This window comes from Siniperca chuatsi, linkage group LG13 (genome assembly GCF_020085105.1).
Source record: "Siniperca chuatsi isolate FFG_IHB_CAS linkage group LG13, ASM2008510v1, whole genome shotgun sequence".
In the NCBI taxonomy this organism is placed as follows: domain Eukaryota; kingdom Metazoa; phylum Chordata; class Actinopteri; order Centrarchiformes; family Sinipercidae; genus Siniperca; species Siniperca chuatsi.
Window position 1 is genome coordinate 15261741 of NC_058054.1, and position 27366 is coordinate 15289106.

The following is a 27366-nucleotide window of genomic DNA, read 5'->3' on the forward strand; positions in this document are numbered from 1 at the left end:
ACTTATCTATACGTTTAGTTTCCAGCTGTCATCCTTTATTGAGGACCAAATTATCTAGCGTGTCATTGGTTCTCACACATTAAAGGATGAGTCTGGCAATATGTTTCTTATTATCAACAAATCCCATGAAAAGACCAAAACTAAGAATCTATTTACAAGTATTTCCTGTTTAGCCAAAGCCTAATATAGCTCATCCATCTGTGTTATAGATGCAGTACTGTATGTTGCATGACATTGCAACGTTGCACTAGATGACATGTTCCTTCATTACAATTAATGTGGGCACTGTGGTTTATTTTGAGTCAAATCTCACATACACCGTTCTGCTACTCACTAGTGTATTAATCTGCAAATGTGTAAAATAGTTCCCAACAGAGACACTATTTACTCCAGTTTAAGTAACATTTGCTTTAAAAAAAACTAGAGCTGAGTTGTTAGAACATTTATTTTATTTTTTTTACAAATCAAACTATTAATTTGTGTACAGTTTTTACCAATTTACATATATACACTATAAGAGTAGGGCAGTCAGAAAGTATGCCACGATGAGGGTGTCCTTATGGTCAAGTGGTTTAAGACTGGATGTGTACAATGAAATCGCAATGTTCCTGGTTCAATTCCAACAGGGAACCTTTGTCACATGTCATCACCCAGTATGTCTTGTATCTCTATACTGTCACGGGCAAAAAATCCATTAAAAAATCAAAAGAAATATTGAGATACAGGCTAACACATTGTCTTGCACATGGTCTCTTCATTGGATTTGTTAACAGTACGAATATATGTAATGAGGTCAGCCTTATCCTTTGAATCTTGATTCAGACTGGCAGCATCACACTGAAAGAGAAAAAAACCTGGCCAGTCAGCTCCTTAAAGGTGTGTGTTGATATTGTGAGTTTGCAAAGACAGACTGATAAATTTACCACCCTGCAGATTATCTGTGGGTCAATTTTGGGTCTAATTTCCAGGTTGTTAATTTATATCTTGGCCCAAATTCTACTGCCTGCAGTGGCTATGATTATGTTGCTGCTGCTGATATTATTGCCTGGTACTTCTCTCCTGATACTGAGTCATCCACAGCTCTTCTTCATTAACTATTAGATGATCAAAAGCCCGCAGGACACCAGATCTTGAATTCAGTTCAGTTTATTGCCATGTATAAAACCTCTCTGATAGGTTATTTAATAAAATACTTGTGCCCTGCATGTTCTTGACTTGGAAGATAATAATACAATAAAATACTACAGTGACCTTAAAAATTTAATAAAAAGTAGCAATAACAAATTATTTATACAGCTGATACATTTTATAAAAGTACACAATTTCTAATTGCGCTGTGCATAATGCATCCAAATCCTTGTTACATGATGATGTGTGTGTGTGTGTGTGTGTGTGTGTGTGTGTGTGTGTTTACAGTGTGTGTGTGTGTATGTGAACTATTAAACTGGTTAGTGCTTTCCAGATGACAGGAATGAGAATAATGTGCGAGCTGGTGTCCCTGATGACATTTCAAGCTTTTCTCAAAGAAAATGTTAAAATATATTTTGTTAATCCTTTGGTAGGTTTTGTTGCCTTTATGCAGTGAGGATACTCTCAGCAGAGCAGCACAAAGTGCACTTGGCCTGTTTCCACGGATCAGAGTCATGAAACCCTGAGTTTGACACCACTGCCTTAACTGATTTGACCTAATGTGAGAAATGGAAAAACAAATTACTCATTTGACTCTGATTTTGCACTTTCACAATTTCTGCAAATCCTGATAGCTGTCAGCTAAAAATTTGGGACTTGAAATTGTGAAACCTTCCTCAAAGGCTGCAAAATACCAGCAAAGTAACAACAGTTTCTGCCTAATTACCTCAGCAGTAACCTAACTTCAAATGTCGTCATGTAATGAGACATCTATGTTATTTTGTCCAAAGATACTTTGTGCTGGAGTGTCATGAGTGAGATTGTTTGCAGGAATTCAGACCACACAAAAGCATAAGCATACCTAAAAGGGAAATATAGTTTATTTACCCACCTGCACCAGGCAAGGGAGTGATACATGGCACATTCACATGTACAATAACTCACTGAGTTTCTAAACATGTTAACTGTGAAATTTTCTTCAGCAATTTTCTTACTTCAGAACCAGACATTGACTCACTCCACCTATAACAAACTGAAACACAATGAGTATTAATGAAAATGACCCTGTTTTGCAGAAGTGGGCGGACAAATCATCTCCTCCAGAATTGCAATGCGTTGTAGATGTAGAAAACATTCTGAAAACGTTCCTTGCTTTGCACTAAATTCATTGTAAATGTTTATTTTCTCTCTTTCTGGCAGCCATGGACACACCCCTGAACCTGACAGCCAGTGAAGTGAATCACCGCAGCGCTCTCATCTCCTGGCAACCGCCAGTCGCAGAAATCGACAACTATATGCTCACGTACAAGTCAACCGATGGCAGCCGAAAAGTATGTAGCGCACGTAGCTGAATTCTCGTGTCTCAACTTTGTCTCTTACACACACACAGATACACACACACTGTTGATATCATATATACTGTAATTTCATGTATGTTAACATTCTGTATCTGCAGCCAAAATGTGTTTCCATATCTAGTGGTTCTGGAAATCCTGTTGAGTACCCATGCTACAGTTGCAAACTTCCTGTGTCAGAGAGATAAATTGTATTTTTGTTAATCCACACACCTGAAAATAGAAACTTAATTCTGCAGATATTGTAGAAACATACTGAAACCCCTTCTCGGATTTAGAAAGTAGAAAATGTTCCCAATTTAATCAACTTATCATACCAGAGTTGAACAATGTTCAGGAAGAGAAAATTAATGCAGAATCACAACTTTATGACAAGCACTTCAAAATTCAAATTTTATCTTTCAATCATGTAATCCCTTGATGTGGAGCATGCAAGCGTTTGGGGACACACACAGATTGATACACACAAAAGGGAACTTCGCAGTGAAATTGCCTGTCTAATAAAGATATTTCTTTTAACGTGTCTCAGTAGAGACATTGTTTATTTTGATTAAACTTTTTGATGTGGCTGAGTAATGGTAATGAAGCACATTAGTAAGAGCTGTGTGAACACACAGATAGATAGACATAGATTTCACTTATTTCCAATGCAAACAGACTTCAGCAACATTGTTCTTGAAATTATTCCTTTCTTGATACTGTTGATCCCATATTCTGCCTTTTCATCCTTATTCCAAAACAATGGTTTGATTCTAAAGAATCATTTGTCCATTAATATTATGGTAAATGGACTGTGCTTGTATATCACATTCACACACATTCATACACTGATGGCAGGTGCCAAGTGCTCATGTGTACAAAGAAGCAAACTAATTAGTCACACACACACACACACACACACACACACACACCAAAAGCACAGCCCTTGGGAGCAATTTGAGCTTCAGTGTCTTGCCCAAGGACACTTCAACATGTGGGCTCGGGGAAGCCAGGATCGATTGGTGGACGATCCGCTCTGCCACCAAGCCACAGCCGCCTATTATGGCTTTTACATAAGAGTAATATGAAATCTAAATGTTGTATGCCATTTCCAAGACTCTGCATAAATTTGCAAAGTTAAACTGAAATTTCTCCTACAGCATACATATCTGCCTAATACATAAACATACAGCATACAAATCAGTACCCAAAAGGGAGAAATCAATATTTAATACTGTTTAGTTTCATTACGGCGCTCCCTATTTTACTATGAATGATGAACTTTTGTTCATACAACCAATCAAAATGTTCTGTACTGTTCTATCATAGGCAGATGGTCATACTTACTAACAACCAGACAGCAGAGCCACAGACTTCGAACAACCACCCACATTAGCTTTCCTGCTAAAATCGCCTCCTTATTAAGCTTACAAATAAACTTAGCTGTCTAACTTACAAACAAGGGTCTGCTAACGTCATTTTGCAGGCTAGATAGCTACTTAGCTGCTCAGCTGCAGCACATTAAACAGGTTAAAAAGTTAGCTGCAAGTGTTATATCGTTCTGTTTAGATGTTGGTGATTACCACTGCAAACAAATCCCTCTTGGCCCGTAGCTAGTAAGCTACAGTTTCTAGCCCCTTTATTTACTTTGTCTCTCGTTCACCTGTCGGGGCTGCACTAACACGCCCCTTCAGAGGCTGAAAGGAAAAGAAACATTTGTGATATTTCTTTTTATAATAAAAAAATGATTAACAATACATTTCACTTACAAATTTCAATACAAAATCACTTTGACATTATTTTTAATGCAAAACTAATGACTAATTGTGATTTCAGTTCACTGTTTATATGTAGGTTCCTTGTTGTTAATTGCATACAGTAATTTCCTATTAAATTGATGTATTAAACAGAAGAGCTGGAGTATCTTGCAAACCCAGTTAGAAGATTTCAAAATCTATTAAATTTTTTATTCTTCTTTCCACCTTTTATCATATTCTTTTATATTATATTCAAATCTTCGTTCACAACGGTGAGCTGCCTCAACAAGTACCACATTTTGAATTTATATTGTTCAATAACATCAGTCATACCGCTCATACTCAGCAGAAATGATTGCTGCGGATTGAAGTGCTTCTTGTGAGATTTTCCTCCGGTCGTCTCTACTTGACGTCTGGCTCGGCTGAAAATATGCAGCAGCTTTACGTCGGATGTTGGTTCAGCCAGCTTCCACTCTTACAGAGATAATGGACTTTTATAGTTTACACAGAGTAGCTGTGAGATTAATTTCTTATCTGATTAACATTTACTTAACAGTTTGTTAATGCATGTATCACTGTTGGTTATGTTCGTGCCTGATGTGATAAAGATCTCCCCATTCACACACACACACACACACACACACACAAGGATAAATACGCATCCACCAAACATCCGACCACTCAACCACGCAATCGACAGCGAGTGTATGAAGGTATGTGTTGTCCTTGATAAGACAGGGCTGTTTTGCTTGCAATAAAAATCTTATCTTGACCCTGAAAACCGGTGGGAAAATGTCAGAGACAGAGACACCATTTACCAGCTGCTTCCCTGCATAATTCACATGGACACATTGCCTGGAAATATGTGATTTTTTTTTCCAAACTAGCTGAATATTTCATTTTTACTTGTTCATATTTAATGTGTATCCAGGGCAAACTGTAACACACAAATACATGCATAGACAAGTTCACGTTTCTGTGAATCAATTGAGCGTGGAATCATTTCTCATCTAAGAGACTGATATGACAGAAAATATTCTCTCAAAAACGGGCAAACGTCTTGGCTCCTTAAGATGGGCTCAATAAAAGAGGATTTGTCAAAAACAAAATGAAGTAACTGTACTGTACTGTCATGACTCCTTTAACAAAAATAGAAATCTTTGTTTCCTGATTGCTTAGCAGCTTCTCAGCTTGGCTGTCCAATAAGATTCTTTTATCTCTTTCACTCCATCTAGTTGCCCCCCCCTCTCTTTTCTTGTTTCTCAGCTCCTCTCTTTTTGTATTTTATATGGCTTTAGTGATTTTTCACATGTGAAAATGCAGGTAGCCAGGCGTGTTCTTGCAGTCAGTGGAAGGGTAACTTTTATTACTTAGTTAGTTTTAATTTCTGTGTCATGCCAAACATCTAGCCCATCCCACATGGGACTACAAGACAATCTTCAAGTTTTACAAAAAGCAAAACTTGAAGATTAATTTCAAGATTATAAATTCTTCTTTTTGCTTTCAAATAACATATTTATATGGAAACCTTCCAAATGAAATGTACACTGAACTGCTACAAGCTTATCCTTTTTTCTCATCTCCAAGTAACTGGCTAATTGAAATGTTTCATATGTGAACAATCAACTTATACTTCACTAATACAGTATTTAAATGGACCTAATATGTTTTTTTCATTCCTTCTAAGTAAACCTCACCTATGTGTGCTGCTAGTTTGAGAATATTGTGCTACTGGAACACAAAGCAAGCTGTCAAGTGTTTCCTGAACAAAAATAGCTTGAAGGTTTCTTTGTTGCCAAAGGTCTTTGTAAAACTCACAAGCTCAATTCAGTGTTTTATCAGTGACTTATGGGAATTCTAATATAAGTTGTTTTTACCCTGAGGTTTATACTAAACACACATTAAATTATTACTTTTATAGAAGGAATTTCTTTGTCTAATATCTTTTAACTTGTATCTGAATGAATTTGGTCCTCTCTCTCTGTGTGTGTGTGTGTGTGTGTGTGTGCGCGCACTAGGAGCTGATCCTAGATTCAGAGGACATGTGGATTCGACTGGAGGGACTAGCTGAGACTACGGAGTACACTGTCAAACTCCAGGCTGCAAGAGGACTTGACACCAGCGCTGTAGTCTCCACTACCTTCACCACAGGTACAGTACACACACATTCTCTCACATACACGCACATAATGTATTCATGTTCTTCGATTTAAGCCTGGAAAGAGATTCTAACCCACAGTTTTTTCCCTTCTGCACTGCATTTCATATTACAGTCACCATAACTAAAGATGCACCATAATGGGTCCCCAAAGCCAGGCACAATTTTCATCTCTCCTCCCTTTAGCATAGTGAGGGAGACTTCCCATTAGGCTGCACCTGTAAGGTGGCTGTCTACAATCCTAGAGCTCAACAGTGTGCTCTAATCTTTAATGTGTTCAGTGTGTAATTGGATGCCGGATATGTCACTCAAACGAGGGTTAGGAAGCATCATGAAGTTGCTAATCACCTGGAATTTATGTGAACATGCCAAAAGCAAATATCAACATCCAACCAAGCAGTGGACATAGCAGTAAGCTGTGAATGAAAGCTTTTCAGGTTGTCAGTTTTACTTTCATTTAAATTTTTGCCATTTTTGGCTGCTTACTGGGGGCAGCAGAACAAACTGTAAACACACTATTGGAATATTATCACCTTATAAAATTGACAGTTGCTTGTTTACACATCAAACAGACACAGAGCAGCATTAGCATCAATTTGGAGTCGTGTTTCTGGCCACCTAATGAATATAACGTCAATATTCAATCTACTTTTAGCTCTGTTTTGGTCTCCACCAACTCCTGAGCGAAATGTCTGCTCTATAACAGCTAAATGCTCTACTATGCTTACCAGCTAACTTTGTCTGTCTGCTATTTGGTGCTGGGCAGGTAGCGTACCATCAGTTTATTAGAGCTTTTTCAATTAAAACAGGATTGATAAAAGCAGTGAGAATGAACCAAAACAGTAAAATTGCAGGCCGTAAAAACGCTAAAAGGCTCCAAGCTCCAGAGCTGAGGGGAACTGCAGAGTCGGTAAATAATTCTCTGTGGGTTTGTCACTACAAGCATCTCATTTTACATTACTCATAGGCATTTAATCCATTGTTGATATAAACATATCAATTACTGCAGCTTTGAAAAAAATCCTGAATGTTGCCAAATGCCATAAGTTCTATCCATGCAGTCTACATAAATCTCTGAATCAAGTCAAAAGATGGAAGAAAAAAAAAATCAAATCATAACTTGTCCTCATACGTCCTCTGCTTCTCTCCAGGGAGTCGCCTATTTGCAACACCTCAGAATTGTGCCCAACATCTACTGAATGGAGAGACACTGAGCGGCGTCTACACCATTTACATCAACAGAGACCCCAGCCAGGGTGTACAGGTGTACTGTGACATGACCACTGATGAAGGAGGCTGGATTGTAAGTCACTGTGAAGATAACACCTTCTTTTAATAGCACTTTTGTAATATGTGCAAATGTAAGAAGCTGTGTCGAAAGGGGAAGAAGAGTAGGGGCGATAATTGGATTTTACTGGATCGAATACTGAATATGCTTGTGATCACAGCACTGAGTTTTGTCAGCGATTTTAGTCTGAACAACTGAGTTGTATTTTTCTGATCTTGTCACATTGTTATATTTTGGTGTTCAGGTATTCCAGCGTCGTCAGAATGGCCTGACAGACTTTTCCAGGAAGTGGAGTGACTATCGGGTCGGATTTGGAAACCTGGAGGATGAATTCTGGCTTGGTAAGACTCTTACGTTGAGATAATTAATCTAGAGAAAGAATGTGTAGAGCAGGGCTATTCAATTACAAATTCAATTGGGCCAGATTTTAAAACCAGCAAATGTAGATGGGCCAGACATTTTCAGCATCCAAATGAATGTAATAAAAAAATAGCAGGCGTTTGGCGATGGCGGTAAAATAAACAAATACTTGCCAGTCCAGGCAGGGTTAAACTGACGGTTTTCATTGTCAAATTACGTTTCAGGGTTGACAGAGACATATTGTCAGTAGAGCACTTCCCCACTTGTGACGGTCAATAGCCAGATGTTTTGAAAAGCTACTAAGTGTGGTCATAACTCACATGAGAAAATGTTGATTTGTCAAAGATATGATTGGCGGTGTCGCTACATCCATAAAAATCCTGCCCGATTGGTACTGCGCATGTGGAACTCTCAACAGAGATGAGAAGGAAGCGAGATGACTCACTCGTTGGCTACTTCCATACACTATATATGTAGTTTTCTTATTTTGTCATATATCAGATTAATGCATGCTGGGCCACTCAGAGGTTGCTTTTGGGCTGGATGTGGCCCGTGGGCCGCCAATTGAATAGATCCGGTGTAGTGTGTAGTTTCAAATACAAGGATTTACCCAAACCCGTCACTTTTTTGATGTTTGGCATAACAACAGCTTCTGTAATTGAAACATTACTTGATAAGATAAAAAAAATCTTTACTATCGCCTGGACGGGGAGTTGTCGCTCTACATTTAATTTCCTTTTTATTGATAAACATATAAGGATAATAATACTGATTGACTAGTAGTTGTATTAGAAAATTCACAGGTAAGGTCAGGTTTGCTGCTGCCTTATTTCAACTTCATGTCACCCTGCCCAATTTATTTCAGCTGCATTTTATGGGCTTCAGGCTGATAGTGAGCCACAACCTGCCACCAATTTTGTTCAGTCTCTGTTCATTTTATGAAAGCTGTATTACCCTCTTTATCTACACGCTGTCTCCATGACTGAAGTGAATTTAATAGGTTCAATCAATAGAGGGTCATAGCTTTCACTTGGTTTCAATTGATACATCTATTTTATGGAGAGGAAAGATGTTTCCAATATCTTGTGAAGGCAGTACAGCCTTTCTTGTAAGATTTTCCACTCTGTATGAAGATGTTTTATTTTTTTTGCTCATCTCATCTTTCAGCACTTGACTTCACAAAGTCTGTCCGATTCATTACTGGAGTCTCTGAAAAATCATCTCTCTCTGAAATGACTCGGTAATTGTTTTTAGCGTTGCTCTGATTCAAAGGCAAAATAACAGAACATCCTCACTGTTTTGATGGACTGCTGAATATCAACACCCCCACCCCCCAAAAAAAATCTCATTATGAAACAATAATTATATTCATTAGAAAATGTGCAAATGAGTCGTGTTTCTTCATGGGGCAGTTTTTGTGTTATTGTTTTGGTGCAGATGATTAAAGGAAAATATTACATGAATATTTCATTAAGTGAATCATGACCTTGAGAAGAATGTTTTTTGAATTTTTTGATCAGAGAAACTAAATAACACTGGGGGGAAATTTTATGGCATTGCATTATCACCACATTATAACAGAGGGATGACTGTTACTTTGCAGTTGACACATATTGGATCATAACACAAGATAGCTGTGGCACGCTCTAGTCCATTAGTGACTAAGCACACTGTAATAGGTGAAAGCATAATGAGACCCCTCATGAACAGGAGCTGACAATATAATGGAATGTTATACAAAAGCCTGCAATTCTTGTTGAGACTGTCAGATTTGTTGCTTCACTGGTTATTTTTAAAGCTGTAGTTTGCGGTGTTGTCGAGTTGAATTGAATAATAATGTCAGCTCTTCCTGTTACATTTGTGCACCACCACCGGGAGGGTGTTCAAAGATAGCTGTTAACATTTTATCACAACAGAAAAAGTGGGATTGCTGTCTGCTGGTATAAATTAATAATTTATCGGTTTCTGTATTTCAACAAAGAAGAGTGGAAAAGCACAGGAGGCATAATAAAAAATATTGGACAGCCATCTCTGCAAGATGACACTACACATACAACATATAGGAGAGAAATCCATCCTCTTTGCACCCTACACAGTATAAAGTGTAGATAGTGAGCTATAAAGTGACAGCAGTGTTTTAGTTGTTTCTGACGGACACCTGAAGGCATCATGTAGCAGCATTTGCCTCATATCTGACAGATTTATAATGGATTTCTCCGTATAATATGATGTAAAAACGCCGGAGCAGATCTAGTTCAGTGAGTACAACAATTCATCTGACCTATTTCCACTTAAGCTTAATCAGCAATAATCTGCCCTCTCACCACTTCTGGACTTATACCATTCCAGGGCACCTCCATCTCCAGGGCCTTGCTTTACTTTTTTAGCCTTGTATGATGCACTTCCCCCCATCTTTCTTCTATCCTATACTGTACTCTGTCCTCTCAGCGCATAAAAGCAGCTTAATGTAACCTCAGGGTGTGGAGCATCAAAAGCTGCTCTTTGCTCCTGTGAAAGCTTCTCTCCATGATGCCAGATTACAGATAACATGCCAGCAGGGAACACGGTGGCCTCAGAGTACGGCACAAAATGTCAAGTTTGCTGCATGAAACTGACCTGTTGGTCCGCTGATCTAGTTGTTAATATGGTTGTGAGCAGGGGACTACAGGCTTTTCTCACATGGTAGGAAAAACACAGGTGTTACTACTACAAGTGTCTCAGTAAATCATGACAGTGAGCTTGCATGAACAATACCAGAACCCTGAGCTAAATGGTATTCATCCATCATTCCTTTTTTTATTTACACCTGTGCTTTTGCTACTGCTCTTGCTAACGTCTTCTGCGTAAAAAGCCTGTTGGAGGATTATCTAATTAAATGCCCGATCTCACCAGAACATGGCAGAGGGAAATTTAATTGTGTGTTAGAAGGTTATTGACATAAGGACTACCTGCGATTTGTATAGGAGGAGGTGAAGGAAGGTCATGAAGAAAAGGTTGTGGGACACAGCTAATATGATAGCTTCATCCATTTTTAACACTCCAGTTCTTTCGACATTTCATCAAAAGGTCAAGGGTTTTCAGAGTCTGATACTGTTGGCCTCCCCTCAGACAAATTAGAGACAACTGCGCAACCTGTTTTCTGTATATATCTGTATATGAATTGAATAGATGAATGGATAGAGGAGAGTGTCATTGTTTCTAGGAATATAAGAACCATGTTGATGGGACATTCTGAGCCTTCATAGTAATATTGATAGTGCAACATCAAAAGAGTTTATATTAATGGATTTTGTCACTCCTATTATTATTATTCTTTGTCTTACTTCAATTTGGTGGGTAATCATGCTCTAAGTTTTGGAACTACAGTTCCCATAATGCTTTGGGAGATGAAAAATGGAAGTATAATGTTGCCATGGAGTCAGTTGGCTGTGGGTTACAACATGAGCCCTGTTTTTTAGCCTTTTGGAAAATTAAACATTAAAAGTATGCCAAAGTAGCTATTAGCAGTTCCTGTTTAAATTGTGCCCATGGATGTACAGACCACTATCACTGGATTACTTTGATACTGAAGAAAACTTAAAAACATGAGGATTCTCAGGCAAGTTCTGGAGTTATAAGGAGTACTTTTCAATATGATTTCTAAGTGGATTTATGGATGTTTATTTGCAACTGACATCTGAGATAACGATATCTTCGAAAAGTGTAAGTCACGCTGAATCTAAAAATATGTATGTCCATTTGTTCAGATTTGACTGAGTTATGACTCCAAGAAGGAGTATCTTAAATAGGCTGTGTCACAGCCCCTGCTGCAGCTCCAACTGCTGACCGTGTTGATAAGAAGCCAAATCAGTGACCAAACTTCAATAACTAACTTGCAGTTAGTCCAGAACTACATAAAGGACAAGGAGAATTTTCTTTTCCTCCATGAGTGAATCCACTGATCAGAGCAATTCCATTGAAATGAATAGATTTTGGTCCAAACCTCTGCTGTTTTAAATGCTGTTGTAACTCAGCAAATGTTTGGCACAAACAGTAATTAAATAATGTATTATCCATATTCATCCATATGTTACTGGCAAAACCCTAAACATTTAGTATTTTAGAAAAATACTGTACTGAATGTCCCTGCACTTAAGATATATATTAGGTGTAACTGATTTTACATGTAGCCATGTACTGTTTTTTGTGTTCTGTCCTGCGCTGACTATATTTGCTGTGCATTTTAACCATTTACAGTGTAAGCTGTGTCCTTAAAATGTATCATTGTTATAGAAAGTAAATGGTATCGTCATACAGATGGTCACAGCAGTTTCAAACCATTTGACTTTCACTCTTGTTTCTACAGATTAGTTCGCTATCATAGCCCTGGAGAACCATTATAGCAAACATTTAGCTAATCACCGCCTCTACACACAGAACAGCAATATATTGAACAGTATGGAACCATAAACATCGATATTAAATCCACTCAAACTGAAAAGAAGAGGCACTTAACTGGTCAGCAGTAAAGAATATGGAAATTAAGCTTTCATTATTATCCGTTACAGTTTGAAAACGGGCATTTTTATTGCTGCTCTAGGGCAATCTATTCTCCCTACTCACTGACCTCAGCCAGTTTTCATGCTGAACGCAATGTCAGTTTGATGATAATAACAGAGAGAAACTAGGGTGGCTGTGTGCGAGATGTGATCGTTATCCCATTCTCTTTCTTTTTTTAATTTCCCCCCTTGTTTCTGTATAAGTGTGAGAGAAAGGCTGGTAATAAAATGTGACGAGATGATAATATTGGTAGTATAATAGGACAAGAGTGCAATAGTGTGTCAAAATGCATTTTTAATCGCTGCAGTTTGGAATAGAGCAGTCTGATCCCATAAAACTGTTGGAGGAAAAAACAGTAAAAAATTATGGGTGCAAGATTAATTGCTGATAATACAGTGATATTATACAATGGAAATTAGAGATGACTGAGTGTTAAACACAATTTTATTACAACAGTTGCTTTTCCCCCGTCACCCTAAGTGCCTTTGGGTTGTAACATAGATTTTATCTGCTTTCCATTGACGTATTACAGCAGTTAGTTTCCCTGCTCTCCAGGATTTCTACTTCCTATTCCTTATCAGCAAAGGCTTGAGGATTTTTATTTTTTCTTCGAATGTTTCCCGGGTTCAGAAAAAGTGTGCATGTGATGCTTCTGTTGGAGGTTAAGCAGGGAAGGAGACTCTTTTCCAAATTGGTGCTTGTTGTAATCTGATAGTGAAGGCAGTTCCAATCTCTCAGGTCGATGTGGGGCCTTATCGCCTGTCGGGGTTCAAACGAGCCATCGTATCTGCTACCTTGGAGATAGAGAGCAAAGCCAGCATATCTCAGAAAGTTACGAAGTGGCATTTGCAGGTTGGACTGGTGGTGACAGTGTCCACTGTTCTCGACACTGTCAATCATCCACGTCCATATGACCACCTGACAAAGATGTCTGACATATGGTTATCAGGATTTAAACCTTTAAGCTACAAAACTGCAAGTGGGAACAAAATGTCTTTTACAGAAAAAAAAAAATCTAGGTGTATGGGTGGATCAAATCAAATCAACAAATATTCCATTCTTCGTGTAATGGTTTTACGTCTACTCTGATCAATATTCTTATACGTTTTTATTTTAATATTATATATATAACACCTGTTGCATGTCTGTCTGTCCTGGAAGAGGGATCCTTCCTCTGTAGCTCTTACTGAGGTTTCTTCCTTTTGTCCCATTAAAGGGTATTTTTTTTGTGGAGTCTTTCCTGATCTGAATCAAGGATCTAAGGATAGATGGTTTTGTATGCTGTAAAGCAGGCCTATACAATTGGTGGCCCACGGGCCACATCCGACCCAGAAGCAACCTCTGAGTGGCCCAGCATACATAAATCTGATATAAGACAAAATAAGTACACTACATATACAGGGTATGGAAGTAGCCAACAAGTGAGTCATCTCGCTTCCTTCTCAACTCTGTTGAGAGTTCCACATGCACAGTACCGATTGGGCAGGATTTTTACAGATGTAGCGACACCACCAATCATATATTTCACAAATCAATGTTTCCTCATGTGAGTTCCGACCACGCTTAGTAGCTTTTCAAAACATCTGGCTATTGACCGTCACAAGTATGGAAGTGCTCTTTTGAAAATATGTCTCTGTCAACTCTGAAACGTAATTTGACAATGAAAACCATCAGTTTAACCCTGCCTGGACTGGCAAGTATTTGTTTATTTTACTGCCATCTCGAAACGCCTGCTATTTTTTTATTACATTCATTTGCATTTGTTTAAAATTTGTCATTACCAAAAGCTAAAAAAAGGTATTAATTAGGCTGCTGAAAATGTCATCTACAGTGGTGTGAAAAAGTGTTTCCCACCTTCCTGATTACTTATTTTTTTGCACGTTTGTCACACTTAAATGTTTCAGATCATCAAACAAATTTAAATATAAGCCAAAGATAACACAAGTAAACACAAAATGCAGTTTTTAAATGAAGGTTGTTATTATTAAGGGAAAACAAAATCCAAACCTACATGGCCCTGTGTGAAATAGTGATTGCCCCCTAAACCTAATAACTGGTTGGGCCACCCTTAGCAGCAACAACTGCAATCAAGCATTTGCGATAACTTGGAATGAGTCTTTTACAGTGCTGTGGAGGAATTTTGGCCCACTCATCTTTGCAGAATTCTTGTAATTCAGCCACATTGGAGGGTTTTCAAGCAAGAACTGCCTTTTTAAGGTCATGCCACAGCATCTCAGTAGGATTCAGGTCAGGACTTTGACTAGGCCACTCCAAAGTCTTAATTTTGTTCTTCTTCAGCCATTCAGAGACCCCACAACAACATCCAAAGAACTGCAGGCCTCACTTGCCTCAGTTAAGGTCAGTGTTCATGACTCCACCATAAGAAAGAGACTGGGCAAAAATGACCTGCATGGCAGTTACAAGACGAAAACCACTGCTGACCAAAAAGAACATTAAGGCTCGTCTCATTTTTGCCAGAAAACATCTTGATGATCCCCAAGACTTTTGGGAAAATACTCTGTGGACTGACGAGACAAAAGTTGAACTTTTTGGAAGGTGTGTGTCCCATTACATCTGGCGTAAAAGTAACACTGCATTTCAGAAAAAGAACATCATACCAACAGTAAAATATGGTGGTGGTAGTGTGATGGTCTGGGGCTGTTTTTTTACCCAGTCTCTTTCTTACGGTGGAGTCATGAACACCGACCTTAACTGAGGCAAGTGAGGCCTGCAGTTCTTTGGATGTTGTTGTGGCATTTCCTGGTTTTAAAATCTGACCCAACTGAATTTGTAATTGAATGGCCCTGCTGTAAAGATTGTAAAGCCCTTTGAGGAAAATTTTTGATTTGCAATTTTGGGCTATATAAAAATTGTTTTGCTTGAGTGTACTCCTGTAGACCTTTCTTAGACCAATGGAGTCCATGCACCATGTGTGCAACTGCAACATACAGTTAAATGTACATTATCTTAAAGGTGCCCTGTGGAGTTTTCTTCTAAACAAAGAACATTCTGTTTAATTCAGTGTTTTCTCACCAAAGCCCATTGTGTGTTTCCTTGAGGCCTGACTAATGTGTTGAATGCGTTTTCTTTCTTATAAAACATTTTCAAAACAGATTTTTGAAGTGAAGTGAAACCTATATTGTTTAAATCCATGTTTGCTCGCTTGCAGCCTCCTGTATTTTGCAGACACATTACTGCCACCTGTCGATCAGTAGAGTAGTGGGAAACCTTTACAGCACCACATCTTTTTTTGGTTATTAATTGGGCGAGAGCTAGTGTAATTGGAAGATAAAAGTTGTTTTCAAAACAGCAGGTGTAACTTGTCAAGATTTGGTTTGTCTGTCTGGAGTCGACATACATACAATGCAATATCTATAATGTGTGTTGTTTCTCCACAGGTCTAGACAACATCCAGAGGATTGCTGCTCAGGGCCGTTATGAGCTGAGAATTGACATGAAGGACGGACAGGAGTCTGTCTACGCCAATTATGACAAATTCTCCATTGGAGATGCGAGAAACCTCTACAAGCTCAGGATAGGAGAGTACAATGGCACTGCGGGTAACTGGTTGAATACAGCACAAATATTTTTTAAGTTAATATACTTTTACATTTACATTTTTTTGCATTTTACTTGGCTCTGTGGATGACAGCCTTGTGATCAGCCCACTTACTGTATATAAATGGCCAGTGAAGGCATCAACACAGAAAGCTTTTTGCTATATGAATAGTTTTTTATGCCAAAATACCACACTATATGCTGTAATACAGCAAAGTGTGTGCTTTCCCCAACCTTTAAGTGAAAATGCTCTCCCATCCCTCTTCTGCCATCTGCCATTTTTTCTCCTGCCTCCTTTCCCCTCTTTTCTTTTCCCTGATGTCTGAAACCTGCTTCAGCACTCCTCCACATTTCCACTCTTGTCCTCGCTCTCCATGTATCTCTCAGTCTGTCAACATGACCATATGCCAGAATTATCCGTCATCCCCTCATGTTTATAATTATAATTCTCTCTGCCTAAATAAATTCAGCCTGCAGCAGCACTTCTTTCCTCTCCCTCCCTCTCATGTCTCTCCATCTCCCTCCCACCTGCCTGGTCGTTTACGTCCCCTCATCACACCGTTATTCACCGCAGCCATATGCCGATGTTGCTCGGCATTCGCTGATATTTAAGGTTCTCCATCTCTCTCTCTCTCTCTCTCTCTGATCCCAGGTGACTCTCTGAGCTACCACCAGGGCCGGCCCTTCTCTACAAAGGACAGAGACAATGACATTGCTGTCACTAACTGTGCCTTGTCTTACAAAGGAGCCTGGTGGTACAAGAACTGCCACCGGGCCAACCTCAACGGCAAATACGGCGAGTCCAGACACAGTCAGGTCAGTCATCCAACAAATACGCAAGCTGATCAAAGAGTGAATGTGACAAACAAAATAATCTTTTTCTAACTTACACCACAAAACATGTTTGGCCTAATGATAAATAGATTAACTGACTAAGGGTTGGTTTACCCAAAATACAAGAGAACACTCCTACTTATTGTGGGACTGTATCTGGGATGGATACAAGACAAGGATGGATTACAAACATGGCAAAGTAGACAACTGCCACGGGACCCCAGAACTCCAGGGGCCCCAAAAACTCCAGACTTACTGTGTCTCAACTCATTTGTGCTAATTCAATTTTAATTTTGTTTGGGAATATGCAGCACTAAAGCACAATATCAACTGACATGGTAAGGGCCTTAAAGTCCTCAAACTAACACTAACCCTCAAAGTCTTTTTTTAAGACCTTCATTATTTTAGTTTTGTTAGTTTTGTGCTTACATGTTGCACATCCCAAAATTAATTAGTGTTTAATCAAATTACCACACAGGAATTAGGAAGCAATGGTAAGTATTGGTCTCTGAGATTTTAGCCACCACCCCAATACAGTGGGGGTGAAATTTGTCTGTGGTGTTCACCTCACTCTGAACTTTTCCATGGAACTACTTCATTGGTAGAAACTTGTCTGCACAGCTTTTTTCTTTGCTCACGTAACTCACGTAAATTGGCCTGATTATGGCAGTGTGATTAAAGTTTAAAATTTCTCATTTTGAAAGACTTATAATTTGTAAATTAAATTACATGAAACTTGCTACAGACATCCATCTCTATACTTGTTTCACTGATTGGCCTGATGGAGGAGCTGTAAAAAAGAACCGTACCTGCTACACCACATGTCGAATTTTTTATGAAACTTGGAGAGATGATGCATCTTAATATTGATCGGTCAAAAGTGCTTGTTCATCTGTTGGGAATGACACTCTTTCAGGAGGATTTCAGTTTATCCAAACACTCATACCAGTGATTTCATACTCAGATTTACAGTAATATGTGGAAGAAAAAGGCCAGAGTTCATTCAAAACATGAAACATTTTTTAAATGTATTTTTTTTTTTTACTTACTACGTGGGAGTGAGCATTGAGGGCTTGTTCAGTCCTTTTGATGAGTGTGAGATGCTCTGTTTCTCTCTCAGCTTGATGCTGAGAAAGAGAGTGAGGTGTGAAGCTATGATTAGGCTGAACTACAAAGGCTTCGGAGCATCACCGCTTCTCTCACTGTGCTCCGTACCTTTCACTTTGTTGCTTGATGACATGAAATGAGACCAGGTGGAAGCAGAGATGGACAGGCATAAAGACACACAGAAAGAAATCGCCTTTCAGTGTAAAGCTGCAAATGACTGGTTTTTGCAGTGACAGGGATTAGCAGGCTGGAGTGAAACTATAATTGTCAGGATTTTGGCCCTCCTGCTTTGAATACTTTCTTCAGTTGAAATTAAACTACACTTTAGCAAAAATATAATATTTTCAGACTCTCCTTTTAGGTTCCATTTTATCAAATGCCCTCACCTTGCCTAAAAAGCCCTGTTGATTCAAGCAGCTTCTGAAATCACTCTTTCACTCTTACAGGGTATTAACTGGTACCACTGGAAAGGCCATGAGTTCTCTATTCCTTTCGTGGAGATGAAGATGAGGCCGTTCAACTTCCGTAGCATCAGCAGCAAGAGGAGGCGGTCTGCCCCTGTATAAACAAACCGCCTCCACCCAGCCCAGAGTCATGGATAAATGGAGTTCGGACAATGTTTGATGATGATGAGTTTCTGCTATCTGTGTGCCTCACTGATGTGCTCTTTAATGCCTTTTAGTGAGGCTGCAAAAAAGGGGGGGTTATGACAAAAAGCTACTAATATTTTATTAATATTCAGTTGTAAAATAATAAAACACATCATTATTAATACACTACCAACAGTCAGAAACAGTTATGACCATGGATGAGATCATGAAATAGCAGAGAAGGTGAAACAAGGTCCGAACTCTGTTTATCTCTGCTCCTGCCCAGCTTTAGCTGTCTTTCCCTGCTGTACTTCTACCCAGATGATAGAGGACACTGTATGTAATTTATTAAATACTTTGAATGACAATGGTTCTATTTGCTGTAAAAAAGAAAAAGCAAGCAAGAAAGAAAGAAAACAGAAAGGCAAACTAAGAAGCTTTTTTTCCTCTTCAAGTCTGTGATTTGCCTTTCCCTGGGATGCTCAGAAAGAGAAGCTAGCGTTATTTTACCCGTTACGAAATAATAACACTTTTAACGAAAAATATACTGTATATGCCCTTAAAACCCTTAACTGTAAGATATATATTTTTATAACTGATACTGTGACAAAAGTCCATCTATTTAATATGATTTGATGCCTTGGTTTTTGAGCCTATGTTAAGTTAATCATAAAACATGATGACAAATACTGGACACAAGATAAAATTAACATCAAAAAGCAAAACTGAACATCCAGAATCATCATTCACAAAGCAGTGCACCAGCAACAACTTCATTACCATCTAGTTTATTTATTTTATTTCTCTCTGTCTGTGTTACTGTTAATTACAATATCCTTTGTGTTAATTATTAAAGCAGAATGAAATCATAAATATTAAACTGTATTATTATTGGTAGCCACACTGAGACAGTATTTGCACTACGAGTGGGAACACAGCAAAGCTATTGTTTAATCAATTCAAAATATTTCTTTAGTTGTTCATGGGCATTTAATATTATTTCCTGGACTTTATTTTCAAGCACATTATAAACACTTAGTATCTGTTTCACTCCTGTTGTAGATGCTGTGATTGCTTGCAGAGATGGTACTGATAGATGTAACATTTAACCAAAGATCTGCATAATAAAGACTCTGCCTGCTGTTTGGAAAGATGCCAGTCAGTTCTGTCACCAAAGTCAATGAAGCAGCTTTTTTCCAGTATTAATAGATTCTCACTTTTCAGGGACTTTTATGGTAATTATGTCCCCTGGCGATATTTTATGCAATGTGAACACTAAATTCTATGCAAAAGAAAGTCAGGGTGGGCATAGTGCAGATTTTAGCCTGGCCTCTCCCCCATTGCTAGCCGAAATGAATTTAAACAAAGAAAGCAGAACAATAGGTGGAGTGGAGCCAAGTCTTTCTTCTGTGCCCTTCTTTTACTTGCTTCACTATTTAAGCTCCCTAGTGAAACAACAAAATCAGCAAACATGGCAGAGAATGTATTGTTTTAGGGCGGGCGTAATCTGCAGCAATGCCCTCCAAGCATTTTGTTCTATTCAGTGTTCACACTGTTGCACAAAGCTTTGCGTGCCAATGCGTTTAGTTGACTGTGGTTTTCTTCTAGTTTCCTGCCTCCTCCGTTGAAAGAAAATTATCTCTGTGCAGTTTGAAGACAAACCACACAACTGGCTAAATCTCCTTTCTGGCTTCTCTGACTATCAATAAAAACAAAATGTATTGTCCAATACAATCCTTGGAAATCAATGTGACCATCGCTGCAAGCAACTTTTGGTCTCATATATATTCATTAATCCAAATATTAACAGCTGGAAATCTCATTATTATGTACTTATGTCAGTTTCTTCAATTCACTTCTCTCATTGAAGCAAACCAGCAAATCTGGCTTGCATTATATAACATTGTAAATTTTTCATTTGTGTTTTTTGTCCTTTTTAGACTTGAAAACAATGGTGTCTCTCCCCTCTATAAACTACTACTAATATACTCATGTAGATATAGAGTTGAAGATAATGTTATTTTTGATGTGTTCCCCTTTAGATGCAAACTAATTCAGAAAGCCCTCTGAAACATTTCCCCTTTAACTACTGTATTTTTAACCATTGTTGTGTTAAAGGGCGGATGGAGCCTACTGCATGTTGACTTAAATTGCAACCAAGAGCCTGATAATAAGTAACAAATGTCATTGGAGTATATGTCACAATTTGATTTGTAGTGACATATTTATTTGCTGATCTGGGTAAAAGGTGCTCTTGAAATGGTTTGTAAGGTAGAAGATGTAGATAACTTAGATTATCAGGCCTAAAATTGCCCCCAAAAGGCAAAATAAAACCAACAAAACCTAAAATACAATTTATAACAACCTGTTTCAACACACAACCTTTCCCAGGTCTGATTTATGTTTCAGTGTCAAAGTGACTGTTTCAGAGCCTCTCATGCAATCCATCTCCCATAGTGATTTATAGTAGAGTAGGGAACTCTTTATGTCCTTATTTTATTAACTACTTGGATGAAGTTTCCCTCAGTGCATTTGTGTACAAGGAACAAAGGTCATGAAGCTTTGCAGAAAAGGAAAAGAATGTTATTTGTATTGTCAGGGTTTTCTCTCATGGCAAACTGTGAGGTGCTCTTAAATATTTCAAGAGGAAAGCCGATATATATTTAAGTTTATTTTACATATTTTTCCATCATTCATCAATTTAAGCTTTTTCAGTCAAACAATGAGAAAACCACAAATATATATATACACATATATTCCTTTTCCATTTGTTTAAAAAGTGTATCTATTGCTTGGGTCAAACATTACATCCATTAGTGTAATTAAAAGCTTAGTAATATTACTCGTCATTGAGGGCTTTCAGGAAAACAAATCATTTGAAATTGAGAAAATGCAACCGTCTTGTCATGGAAACAACATGCCTGAAATTACAGACAAAAGAGCCTCAATTGTTTGATATTGATATTATGAATAATTTGATGACATTCCCTCTAGCATCAAGTAATATCAAGTAGTTTTCCTCATTGCAAGCCAACTGATCAAGTACTTTATCATCTTTGGAGGAGAGGGGGATATCAAATTGGCATTTTGTTTGCATAGTATGTTTTTCATCTCTTCAATCCACTGTGTAACATCAGGTTTGAGAAGAGCACCTCCTCCATTATTTACACTTCAAACTCAGTCTCAGTCACTGGAATACACTCACACTGTATCACTGTTTGCTTCTACCGAGCTTCTTACAGTACAGGAAATCTGTTCCCCTTATTTATTTCACTGCTATTTATTTTCCAATTACTCTGTGACTGATGTGACATTGTAAAAAGAAATCACAGTTAATAATGACAAAAGGCCCTCTGTGGTATCAAAAGGAAAATGCTTTATTTCATGGGTTTACTTTTACAAGTGAATTAACTGATATAACCACCATGTCTGGTGGTATTTGTTATATAAGCCAGATACTTTAACTGTACTGATTTGAAATCTTGCCATGGAAATGTAAGTGTTGACAAAATGTGATCTTGACTGTTTGAAAAGCTCGTATATGCTGAAAATAAGGATTTATTGTTGGATAACCTTGGATATTACTGTCAAATTTAGCTCTAGTTTGACTTATACATGTACTATATAGTTCCTTTTTTAATACATTTTCTACATATTAATAAAACATTCAAATAGTCTGATTTGGAGTATTTTGTTTCTCTTTTTGTTTAGTGTGTGTTGATTACATGCTGTTACTAATATATAAAAGAAGTCTAGCTGTGGTTACTGTAACTACTCACCCTTTTTACTCCTATGAAATAATGAAGTACCAAGAGCCAACTGACTCCATGTCATAAACTTTTCAAAGTATCTTCACCTCTAATTGGAGGCCATTAAAAACCGAAGTCAGGCCAGCAGCAGTTACAAGCGAACAGTGAAAGGTGCCGTCATAAAGGTCTCCAAGTGTTGTTTGGCTCCAGGACGTCTAATTTATACTCACAGAGACATAGCAGACTTGCACTGACAGGAAAACACACCTGAAGACTTTTAGTACAACATACAGGCTAAACATTATTCCACATAAAAATATTAATCATCTTCAAAGAGGTGATTGTAGAGAAGATCTGCTGGCAAGAGCCCAACTGTAAGTCAATTACACTGTCAGACTTCAGAAAATTCAGAAAAAGCAGAATTTGAATTCATGAAAATGACAATTGACTGAAGAGCAGTTCAGTAAGTGTCTTCATTTTAAAGAAGTAGTTCGACATTTTGGGATATGCACTTATTCAGATTCTTACCGAGAAGGATCAATACCACTCTTATGTCTGTCTGTCAAATATGAAGCTACCACCAGCAGTTAGTTATATTAGCTTAGCAGAATGACTGGAAGCAGGGGTAAACCGCTAGCCTGGCTCTGTCCAAAGGTTGCAAAATCCACCTACCAGCACTTCTAAAGCTCCCTTACGTTATATCTCATTCGTTCAATCCATACAAAAACTGAAGTGTAAAAACAACACATGGTTTTACAGGGGGTTATGCGCCAAACAATTTCTAAGTCTAATGAGTGAGCTTTAGAGGTGCTGTTAGGCGGAATTTGTTCCCTTTGAACAGAGCCAGTCTAGCTGTTTCCAGTCTTTCTGTTAAGCTAAGCTAACCAGGAGCTGGCGGAAGCTTTATAGTTACAGTACAGACATGAGAGTGGTATTGATCATCTACTCTCACCAAGAAAGCAAATAACAATTACAAAACAGTTATGGCATTTGAGGAGTAGATAAAAGATGCCTGTCAATATTTGTCTGGTCACAGATCTGACAAAATGGTGGCTGTAACAATGTCAGTTAAACTGTAACTGCTATGGAACTGTGCCAGAAGAGGTTGCTATAGCAACAGAATGTTCAACTGAAACCAACTGCTGGTGGCAGAATAAGCTAAAAGGGGAAAGGGTTAGTCATAGCATCTGTTTGGCTAAACTGCAAGTATGCTAAGAAAGTTATTTAATGAATTTGAGACTTAGTTTGTTGAAAGAGTGCACCAGACTACCAAGTATTAGTCAAGCTTGAATAAATAAATAAATAAAAAGATTGCTACTGTATTAAGCTAAATATTCTCATCTCCTCAGCTGCAAAACTCTGACTACAAATTCAGGCTTGTTAATTTTCCGAATCATCTTATCTAAAAGAGCATGGAAGGCTACACTGTACTGGTGCAGGCTACAAAAAAAAAGCACAACTACACACATTGTAGAAGCTACAGATTTAATCGCAGTAACAGATACTCACAAACCCTCAGTTCAGCAGTTTTAAGATTCATTGTTTAATTACTGCACATTTTAATTATCCATTAATTATCCATTCAAATGTCTGGTCAGCAGAAACAACTTGGTAAATAATGAGCCTGCATGAAGTTTGTGAATATATTAGAGTCAGACACAAATAAATGGGCAACACAGGATTAATAGTGTAGTAAAGGTCAGAGAGATAAGCTCATGTGCAGTCTTTGTCACTACAAAACACTTCTCATGAACTGCTGTCATGAAGACAATGTGCACAGTTTTACGAGGTTCTGTGTCAGTCATGTGGAAGTTCTGTTGTGGATTACTAAGAACGAGATATGATCTACTCTAAGTAGCTTCAGTAGCCTGTCTTTCAACAAAATCTCCCTGCCGTAGCCACAAGTACAGTGTGTTTGTAGTTCTTACACGAAAGATATCTCACACTTTTACTCGTGCATTAAAAATGCTGTTCAACTTTTTCCATAGTAGATGGTATACGGTAAGATTGTTGTCTTATATTGCAACCAGCAGATAGGTAAATTGGCACTTTCCTCCATTCTTCTCTCTTGCTGTAGCCTGAACTCGAACTCTCTTTTTCATGTTGATCCAGAAATCTTGGTGTTTGTTTCATTTGTTACCCAGTTGTGACCTGGGGCAGCTGACAGTGTTGAAAATTACAAAAAAACTCAAACAGTTTCAACATTTCTGTTCAAATGGTTTATGTATTTTCTGTGTTTCTGTATTGATTGAGCATGCAACTTGAAGTAGTGATATTCCACCTTACAGCTGCCAGTAGTAGCAATTTCAAAACAAAACCACAGACCACACAGCCAGTTGAACCTGCCTGGATAGCAAAAATGACTTCCAGGCTAAATTAAATCTGATCTCATCTATAAACAAATTAGGAGAAGTTGATTTGACCTTGATAACAATGTTATACCATATACTCCACAAAACGATACTGTACCTCTTACACATTGATTTTCATTAATTACATTATATGGGTTTAATCAGTTATTTTGTGTAATTAATCTGCATCATTCACTGTGGTACATTATAATGTATACTATTATTTTGGACCGTTGCATAGTTACTCCAGTAGATATTTAATTGTCAGATCAAAGCTGGGTGTGTAGCACCCCACCACCCTACGCTGTGTCTAAAACGAGTTTAGACCTGAATGACGGGGGCTTTTGGGTTATTAACTCAAGGTAGCTACCTTGAAGGTTTACCTAATAAAAGTAAAATTATTACAACCTGCCAACAGAAATAACTACTTAACTTAAATTCAGGCTTATTTACTTATCACTATCTTTTTTTTTAATAACTGACCCCAGTCAACAATATAAATAAAAATAGTAATAGTTCACTGGCAGTTTAGTTTGGATTTAAAAATAATATTTTTCCCTAATACTTTTGAAATTAACTAAAAAATAAAGTACCAAAATATTACAAATTAGATCCCTTTAAAGACAGAACTATAGATACCTTTAAATTAAACATTACTCTAATATATCTAAAAAAAATACGTTACCAATCAGCAAAATAAGTCAACTAAAACTATTAATAAACCCTAGTAAAATTAATTAGATACACGACATACCCTATTTGGCTTCTACACAAACAGTTGATAAAGACTCCAAATCACTTTAACCCTGAATTCGTTATTAATTTCCCTCATTTTAGAGCTAAAATGTACACACGCAAGGCCTCTTTGCCGATGTTCTTTCAGTATTTTTTTAAAAAGAGCTGTGGACTTTGATTAAAGTGATCAGTTTATGTAATACAAGCTTTATTGAACAAAATGACAACAATAAAAGCAGTAAGACCACTTGTATTCTGACTACCTGTTTAATTCATTCATACAAACGCAATACCACCGATTTGGCCAGCACATGTTGCCACTTTTGAATGTATCAAATGCATCAAAACAATAAACCATTTTCAACACAATTGCTTCATTGTGATTTAAATCTTCGTTTCCCCCATCACCTGTTCTACATACAGTTCTGTTTCACAACTTCGACAACTTAAGTCGGAGAAAAGGAGAGTAGCAGGCTGAAATCTTTGTCAGAGGCACCCAAAGGCTTTTCCGGTCACCAATGGCGCCCCGATGACCTTGTAACCTCTGAACAGTCCAACACAAGTCTTGATCAGTCGACCTGCACTGCTTTCCTGGTCACTGTGGGGTCTGTCTGACCTTGAATCCAGCGTGGTTCAAGCTCACACTCGTCCGTGGTTCACTTTATCTAGTAGTCACGCAAGTTAAATATACTACTGTTAGCTGATGTCACTTAATTAGCATCATTAATCCCATTAGCATACCGACTAACAGCTACGCAGTTTCAGTAGCTAGCTAACTCAATTCAGTTCAATTGAATAGGCTTCATTGGCATGACATTTGACACGTGTCGCCAAAGCACAGTAACGATTATGAATGACAATGTTACGGATTGAAATTAACAAAAATAATGTGAACAACGATATTAGTTAATAGAATAAAATATATAATGAAATAGATACATGAAATAAAATAATAAATATATATAAGTAATCAAGTTCGTATTAGTACCATTTAAATGTGACTTCAACAATGCAAGACAAGCAAAAACAATGCAAGTATTAATCTATTGATAATAAAATGAAGAGATGTTAATAGTAGGGATAATACAAGACAGCCATATAAATAACAACATAGAAGAAAAATAAACAAAAACAAAAGGAGATGGTGGCTGTAAGTAGAATATTGTACAAGTAAGTACAAGTATATACGTATATTTATAAATGTCTATCTGTCTATATATCTATGTCCTTGGTTGTCTCTTTTCCCCAGAATGAGGGAAATGTTTTTCAAATTTTGTAAAGAATTCCTCCCTAATATTCACAGTAATCATATTATACACAGTAGGGCGGGACTTGACGCAAAACAGGTGGGGAAAAAAATAACGCGACAATACCATGGATGTATTATAGTCTACACGCCCTTTCTGAAGTTCAATCCTTGTGCAAATTCAAAAATATTAGCCATAGCCAGGCTGGCTGCAGTGTATCAGCCTGCAGGCTATTCAGATCTGACCACTGTAATGAAATCACTTAAATATTGTGCACTGAGATGAGCAACAATTGTTTTGTAAGAAAGCATGGACATTTTAGTTTAATTATGCAAACATTAGCAAGAACAATTTCTGTGACTGAGCCTGGCACAGTACTGCTTGTTAGGTAAAGAGCAGGACTGTCCCACTGTTGCAGCCTCTCTCTGGACTCCGGAGGAGCTACAGTTCTGATTGACCGAAGCTACTATACTAGGATGTCTATCCTCATCAGTGTCCCAAACGTAAGATTATTTTTTGACTCAAGTAAGTCAGCTCTGTAACTCTACTAAATCCCAGTGTCTCCTTTCTGTACTTCATGGATTTTTTTGGTGCAATCGAGTGAAGTCCATCGGGGCATATGGTGGTTTCT

General features: G+C 37.8%; 1 protein-coding gene across 8 annotated transcripts in view; it reads left to right on the forward strand.

The window, feature by feature from the left end:
- The window catches only part of tnr (tenascin R (restrictin, janusin)), a 177106-nt gene extending 154773 nt beyond the window's left edge, over window positions 1-22333 (forward strand). For all 8 annotated transcript variants that reach the window (XM_044219951.1, XM_044219952.1, XM_044219950.1 and 5 more), the window contains 7 exons: window positions 2329-2459; window positions 6238-6370; window positions 7529-7680; window positions 7910-8006; window positions 15963-16124; window positions 16775-16938; window positions 18510-22333. In XM_044219951.1, coding sequence (XP_044075886.1) covers window positions 2329-2459; window positions 6238-6370; window positions 7529-7680; window positions 7910-8006; window positions 15963-16124; window positions 16775-16938; window positions 18510-18629 — 959 coding nt within the window. In that variant the 3' untranslated portion in view covers window positions 18630-22333. The remainder of the gene's footprint in view (window positions 1-2328; window positions 2460-6237; window positions 6371-7528; window positions 7681-7909; window positions 8007-15962; window positions 16125-16774; window positions 16939-18509) is intronic.
- The last annotated feature ends 5033 nt before the right edge of the window (window positions 22334-27366 follow it).